Here is a 7,792-nt window from a genome sequence, read left to right as displayed (position 1 = left end):
CCCCAATATCATTGGGGGGGGGGGGGTGAGACATAAGACTAACATGAAATCAATTTTTAAAATGTAACATAACAGACACTTGAAATTAACAATTTATCGGAGCTTATTATTAATGCAGTCGACTTCCTATGTACATACCCACGTTTAATGCGGCCTTATTTACAGTCATAATAGTTCAAGTTGAATAATTATATGAACTATATTCCCAATATTCATTCTGATATAATATACTTCAGCTCGTCTGTCACCGAATGAAATTATTCTTTACATTGCACGAATGTGAAGCTTTCATTTTTTTTGGCGACGCCTGAATAAATTCTCGTTACCGGTACCTGATTGGTGTGTGACCGTGGAATGGAAAAAGTGTATATGCACGGATATCAAACGTTGTGTGGATCTAGCACTGCATGCAGCGCACGTGAACATGTAATCCACAGAATACGCCGTAGATTTGGACGAGTGCCACGGGATAACTTACGAGCCACCAATCGGATTTATTCAGGCGGTGCGGGTCACAAAGTTGACTACCACGTTAATCCACTGACATGCAAACTTTAGGGTTTCAATAAAGCCTACTCTTAACCCTAAAGGGGTCGGGGACTGATCGCCCCCCCCCCTTCAACTTTTTCCGCAACAGCCTTGATTTTTTTTTTCGCGACCCGAGCTGTTCTGACTTGCGCATCTTTTGATACCAAAAACATAAAATTCAGACCACGGGTTGTCGCGCATCGAAAAACTGAATTTCCCCATAATTATGCGTAGTGTACACAGACCAGAATTACCATTCGTGCAATGAACAATTAATTAGCCCATAATTCCAAAATCCTTTGACTATATAGTCATGAAATTTCTTGGGTATGTTCATGAATAGTTGTTCTATGCATGTACCAAGTTTCATAATTTTTCGTCACTCGATGGCCGAGATCGTGGGGGGGGGGGGGCGAATCAGCCCCCCCCCCCCCCCCCCCCCCCCCCCCCCCGGCTGAGAGATGGTTAAAGTAGCCCGGCCCTTTCAGGGTTAAATGTAGGCCTAGGATCATCTTCAGTTTGAAGTAACAAAATTGCTTACAATCTCTAGGATTCATGACATCGACACCAATAAACCTGTTGATGTTTTTGCTCAGTGACGTCATTTTGAGAAAATAGAGAACACATACGATATATGCACAATTTTGGGTGTCTCATGGCATTATTAAATTCCATAATACTAACGCATTACATTGTACGTGTGGAAATCACCTTCGATGGTTGTCACCGATCGAATTTGCACCACCTACTGAGTTCGACGAAACATTCTAAGTCAGCTAAGCTTTTTCCCTAATGTGCTACTCCAACTAGACCACAAGGAATGGTACAATGATCATGGACCATTGGTGCGGGAACTTTGAATGTTTAACACGGTCATGCACCGTAAGCTCATAGAAATTAACTAGTCTCATTTGCAGGCGTTCAACGTTTGTGCATGCAACAAAGCAACATTGTAATAATAAGGCAATATCTTTGGATGATCACTGTTTTTCCGCCCCTCTGGGTCTTTTGGTATCGTCCATCGATTTATTCGCGTCTGGTTGCCATGGCACGCTTCGTTTCATTTTTTCCTTCTTGGATTTTAAGACGGCCACCGCGTATCGCCTCTGGAAGTCGCTGTGGAGGATATCGCCACAGGAGGGCGCCCTGGTCATGAACCCGCTCCGGGTCAGTAGGCAGAGCCCTCTTCCGTTCATGGCAAACTTCAGCGTGTCCACGCTGTCCAGCTGGTAGAACTCCACAGCCCACTGCAGCCAGCTGGCCACGTCGGTTCGTTTCCACAAGCGTGGATCTGCGAGAAATTGCGAGAGTTTGAAAGTTTGACTTTAAGCAATCAACAAAACATGCCACAACTTTATTAAACCCCAAAATAAACCATCTTCAACTTGAAAGCTAGGCCATTTCACTGGTGACATGGCTTAACTGAGTAAGTACTGGAACGTCTTAACCGAACACCCGCTATACCGAACATTCGGCTATACCGAACATCGTCCTTGGCTCCCGATTTTTGTGAACAAAACGTACCGAACATTGTTGTTGAAAATGTCAATAGGAATAGAAAGGGGAAGCCACCCATTGCTGTAGGTAGAAGCTCAAATACTGTGCAATTACACAATTCAATAGTCGGCACGTGTTCAAAGTCGTCATTCAGTAAATATACCAGGGTGTGCAAGGTGAAGTTCTGAAGGGCGCTATTTATTGAAAAGTGAGTACCGGAGCACCGGCAGCTTCAAATCGTTATACCGAACGGTCGCTATAACGAACAATTTCTGTGGACCCCGCGATGTTCGTTATGGTGGCGTTCCACTGATAGAAACACGCCCAGAAATGGAAAGGATACTCATGGGGCAAGATATGCGATGTCTTCTTACCAGATTGGCAACCAATCACCGTGCCATTAATCTGATTTTGTTTTCTACCTCTGTTTCAAGGGGGCGCTTTTGGCGCAGTGCGCTATAGCGCCCTCAGTGAATGGGTGATAAGTACCTGCGAACTCAATGGGCAATTATTGTTGTATGCATGAAATAAGATGGCATTCGTCGATGGTAACCATCAGGTATACGTAATCAATTACTTACCATTGTTCGATACCCTGAGTGTATTTCTATTCTCCTGCATGTCGAGTTGTTGATATTTCTGCCGTATCGTCAAGTCGACCACCTTGTCCAGGTAGTTTTGCGCGTCCACCGGTTGGTGATTGTCGCAAGAATCGACAGGGCTGCAGATCTTGTTACTGAAGATGGGTAAAAAGTGGCGGGAGAGGGAGTAAAGCGGTGAATAAAGTACGCAAAGATCACCTAATGGACGGCGAAAATGGTAGTACTGCGCGTACGCGTAATTGCCGTTTTTCAAAAAGCACTTGAAAGCCACGTGTTTATCTTCTTGTATGCATAGTCTCTTTAACACTTAAAGTGCTTCTGCTGTTTTTAAACAATTTCCGTGTGCCAGAAAAGTCTGTAGAAACAATACTGACAGTGCAACAGTGTATTTGTTTTTTCTTTTTGGGAGGGGGGGGGGTTGAAGCTCTGTTTTTGAAAGTGCCGAGCATTTTGTATAATCTAACCAGAACGCACCGACGTACATCTCAGATTGAGTACCACCAAACCAAAGCAAAATTCACCCAAGATAATACTCAAGAGTGTTTTTTTCCTAAGTGTAGGGCCTATACGTTGTTTGCAATTCCAATATCTTTGCGACCAACATTGCATGTCTATAGGCCGTGTGGCTACATGTTGACCAAAATGATGTTGAACATACTACATGTATAACATTATTTTTTTTTTATCCAAATCCACTGTTATAGACAAATCCGGTCACGTGATAACTATACACTCACGAAAACATGCCCCTTTCAATAGAGTAATCATTGTGCGTGCTGTACAAATGAGTAACTGTCCCGTGCCGGTGTAGCGTGAATATCCGACTCCATAAAATGTGGACTCATTGGTAGTAGTGCGCACGCGTGAGTACGATACTATGCTATTTTTAGGATCGTTTGGGGAGAGTGACCTGCCACGTGCGAGGGATTAACCAATAAAAGGGAAAATGGGGTCCGATTTTCATAGGAGTCGGATTTTCATGTGACACCGGATTATCTTAACTAGCACAATGCTTCTGCTCTCCTCCGTGATACATAGCGTGTTCGGATTGGCATGTATCACCACACATACCTCATAATAGTCCTCGGCGCCTCGTCGGTCGAATTTCTCAATCTGTGTATCAGGAATATGCAACATCAACACCTGCTTCTGTCAGCTACAACGACCGGATACCAAGGTGTATTTCTGAAAAATTCGAAGACAAAAAGAAAACCAGAAGCACTCATCAGTTCTTCAGATTTCATGAATTAGAAGGCGAGATGGTCATGTACCAGAACTGTAGGTCGATCGCTAAAGGAATCGTTAGACTTTTAATCTTGCGACAACTGCTAGACGAGCAGAGGCTATACGAACTTAAGCATGACTTGTGGAAAAGCATACCGCCCTCTTAAAATGTGCGCTAGATCAGATGAACCTGGACTCGCACAAGAAATTTAAAATAAATATCCCCAACAGAAACAAACATTTGCTTAGCCGGGCAAGCCTCAGGCACACGAGATCCGAATGGTGCTTTTCTCCAGAATAAAATCGAGGCATTTCCGCATTCCACGATGGGTGACCCATCGCCTTAGATGTCATGTAAACAATGCTGTAAACATGGACATCTCAGCTCACATGTACAGTATCATCACGCTCGAGTCCTCTCTGTACGAGTTCTATCAGACGCAGCTTGTGCTGCAGTGGACAAGGTTGCAGACCAGTAAACAAACTTCCATAGACCCGAATGGTAAATGCTCACACTTCAGAAATTCGGGAAAAATACTCACAACTCTCCAAGGTTTTCCAGACACACATCAAATTAAAGCTTATTTCATCATCTTTCATTTTCTTTTCAATTTTGGGGGGTTAACTGATGACTTTTAGGAGAAATTTCCATCCGAAGATGATCACCCCTGAAAATAGTCCTGAAGCCCATCGCCATGTTGAAAAACGATGCCTACACTCCATTGCAAAATAGAGCGCTTTAAGGGCCCCACAATTTCATCCAAATTGAACGGAACTACAAGCTCACAGTCCTGTGCACGGCTTCCACCCATATGTTTTACAAACCCTCAAGTTCATGGCCCACAGCATGCTCAAATACTGAAGATTTTGAGGGCATGCAAATCGTGATTTGGCCGGCGCAGGCAATTTCAGACCGATTTACTGGTCAGGCTGCAACCACAAGAATTCAATGACATTTCACGCTGGGGACAATTCTGTAAGGCTAGCCCCAATTTCACGGCGCAATATTAGCAGGTGATTTTCAGCTAACAGAAGTTTATTAATTTCGCTGGAAAAGTTACCAGCACTGCGCCGCTCAGCTAGCTCAGAGCACACATAATTACTTCCACTGCAACAAACAATTTGCAGACATGTATTATGTCACAAAAGTATTAACGTGGCGTCGACACGACGTGCTATATTGAAGTTTGCGCTATTAGTGTCAGCTTTTCTCATTACAGAAAATGAGCTAACATCCTTGATATTCTGCAATGAACTAATTTTGTGAATGAAAAGACGCAACACAATTTCCAACATGAATTGTGGAAAGTATTGCAAGTTTGATAAATAAAAAAAAAAATACCGAAAGTAAGTTTCACCTCGATCCTCTTCCAACTCACACATTTTGCACAAATGGCGAAAACAAATTTACTGGTAGCCAGGTATTCATTAAGGTACTAAAAAGCATGTGCATGCTTGAACCAAGTTGAATTCGAAGGCGCAAGATCAAAATTATTGCGCCTAGGCTCAGGCCCTGTCTCCATCTTTGGCACCTGGGTTTACCATGATAGAATATCCGAGTATCCGAGCAACTGTGCTACTTGATCGCAAGTACATATACCCTGAGCAAAATAATTTTTCTAAGTGATCCCGTGCCGAATCGTTTCCAGGCACGTGAAATTTATTGTATCTCCATAAATCGACCTCAGCTGGGTTTACTCTTGTAAATTTAGTCTGCACTTTCGTGAAACCACACTTAATTTGAGAAAGTAAAGACCACGCGACCAGCCTATCTGCAAATACATCTACGCGATTTTAAGTAAAACACTGACGTCCTTTTCTCATAAGCTAATAAGCTTTGTGTTTTGCAATTTTAACGCTGAAGGTAGCATGCATGGCAATACTAAATGTGCATACGCATGTGGCAACATAATTTAAGTTCATCACGTCTAAATCTGGCAGATTTGTGTTTTCAATTTTTCAGCATCTACCCATCGATAATTTTCATAAAGAAAAAAAAAATAGGTCTACTTGCATCTTTGTATAACACTAGAAACTGCATAGCTTACCGACTGTCCCAATGCATGAAGTTTTTCCGCAGCATCCTACAGCGAGCTCGTCGACTCCAGCAAGAGCGGACCTCAAAAACACCTGCTGCCTCTCCGGTCTCCCTTCGCAAATTGTTCCTCATCCTTGCTCCCAACCTCACTCTACCCTCCCGGATCCCAGGACCTTTGCCCAGGGTCCTGCTCCCGCTAAAACACAGAGACTTTTATAAGAAGCCCTAGATTCCCGGGGTCTACGCGCGGCACATCACAAGCGCTCCTTTTATGGTCATCAACCTGCGCACGCGCGCGCGGCGTGAACACCTGTGCTAGTCTGAGTGTTGCCCACTTTCAGAGACATATTAGGAAGTGTTTGGGGAAACCCTTTTGTTATGGAGAACCTATGCAAAGGTGTTTTGATACGGTAAACTGCACAACAATGGATTACTCACGGAACTAGGAGATGGGAAATCCCTCCCCCAAAATTCCACTTGCCAATCGCAATTGGGCTAATGTTATGGTCCCTTTTCAAGGAAAAGGGTGAGTTTGTGGAACGGTATTGCTAAGTAACACGTGGAACGCACCAGTTGGATCAGAACACGACGTGGTTTCCCTATCGAATGATGATAATCATTAACTACTGTCACATTGTTTCATTGGTTGGTGGCTCAGCTATAGCTGTTTGTCAGTCACGATGATTAGCTGTCTGCTAGGTCTGTATCATTGTCTGTGGGTCTGCTGCCATTTTTATGTTTTGGCTGCGTTTATGTCTTGCAGCAACCATTAAATGTCATAATTCTATTGAAATGATGTTGGGAAATTCGGAGCATAGTGTAAATAAACCAAATCACGTCTACTTGTTTGACGTCGACTTTTACCGTGTCACGAAAAGCAAACCCTTCAAATAAATGCAAATGTACTGTTTGCATGTTAATGTGGTGGTTACAAAATGAACACATTACGCTACACATTGGAGTAACATGAATAAGATGGGAAATTTTTTACTTCGACTCTTAAAGGTTTTTAATAAATTAAACAAATTCTGACACACGTTTCTTGGTTTTTTTTTCAATATGAAAACCATGGGGGGGGGGGGCCACTGAAACTTCTGGACTCAATAAACTACATGGGTTGATGTCCAACATTATGGGTGGTATGGGTGGCTGGTGAAGCACTCCCTCCATAGAGCATAGAGCAAGGAATCTAAGTGCTCACATCACCAATGTGGCCCGAGTTCGATTCCCATCTCAGACCACTGTATGTGAGTAGAGTAGTTCGTTGATTCTCTCCTGTGCTACGAGGGTTTTTCTCCGGGCTCTCTGGTTTTCCTCCCTCCGCAAAAATCAAACACTTTGGATCTCTGGCTGTGCTCCGTGGTCAAACATGAGTCATGTGGCGGCTGCCTCTAAGACGCCTTTACATGCCTTCGGTTCGATACGTTGTAGCTGCGTCCTTCGCAGTCCAGCTTCTCAGCTGCGAGTATATGGTTAGCTCCCCCCCCCCCGCATTTTTATAATCGGGCCATACTCATTTCAAAACTAGAAATATAATAATGTTGGGGTTCCGCATTGTAAAAGAAAGAAATAAAGACCTGGTCTGTTTCGGGACAGCAAAAAAGAGGAACAGGACCATGCGGGTAACCAGACCATTGCGGTATGAATAAGCACATTTCTAAAGGGAAACTCGGCAGAAGTTGTTCCCTTTAGTTGAATAAACTCAAGCAACAGCCGGATAGCCATATATGGGCATGAACTCGTGGAAAAGCCCCAACAGATCGCGCCATTCATATACAAAAATGATGCTCATGAATGGATTACCACAATGAATGGATTTCCCTGACAATACACTTGAAATTTAATTTATTATTCCGCCTTTCACAACTGCTAGACTGGTGCCATGTCTCGTTGATTTTTGTGT

The 7,792-nt window shown here is 43.4% G+C and overlaps 1 protein-coding gene across 1 annotated transcript; it reads right to left on the bottom strand.

The window, feature by feature from the left end:
• Window positions 1-979: 979 nt before the first annotated feature.
• LOC119726541 (transcription factor ETV7-like) lies at window positions 980-6,111 on the bottom strand. Its single transcript, XM_038198273.1, has 4 exons — window positions 5,900-6,111; window positions 3,699-3,812; window positions 2,607-2,761; window positions 980-1,819 (listed from the first exon to the last, which is right to left on the bottom strand). The coding sequence occupies exons 2-4, from the start codon at window positions 3,701-3,703 to the stop codon at window positions 1,509-1,511; spliced, it is 471 nt and encodes a 156-aa protein (XP_038054201.1). The 5' UTR covers window positions 3,704-3,812; window positions 5,900-6,111; the 3' UTR covers window positions 980-1,508.
• Between the last annotated feature and the right edge of the window lie 1,681 nt (window positions 6,112-7,792).

This window comes from Patiria miniata, unplaced genomic scaffold (assembly GCF_015706575.1).
Source record: "Patiria miniata isolate m_02_andy unplaced genomic scaffold, ASM1570657v1 HiC_scaffold_1, whole genome shotgun sequence".
Classification (NCBI taxonomy): domain Eukaryota; kingdom Metazoa; phylum Echinodermata; class Asteroidea; order Valvatida; family Asterinidae; genus Patiria; species Patiria miniata.
This window is presented reverse-complemented; position numbering and strand designations above follow the sequence as displayed.

What these genes read in the sequence shown, in the direction of transcription:
- LOC119726541 (XM_038198273.1), bottom strand. An exon ending in ACTCAGGGTATCGAACAATG is followed by an intron (nt 1,820 to 2,606) that starts GTAAGTAATTGA and finishes AATTTCTCGCAG; the next exon opens with ATCCACGCTTGTGGAAACGA.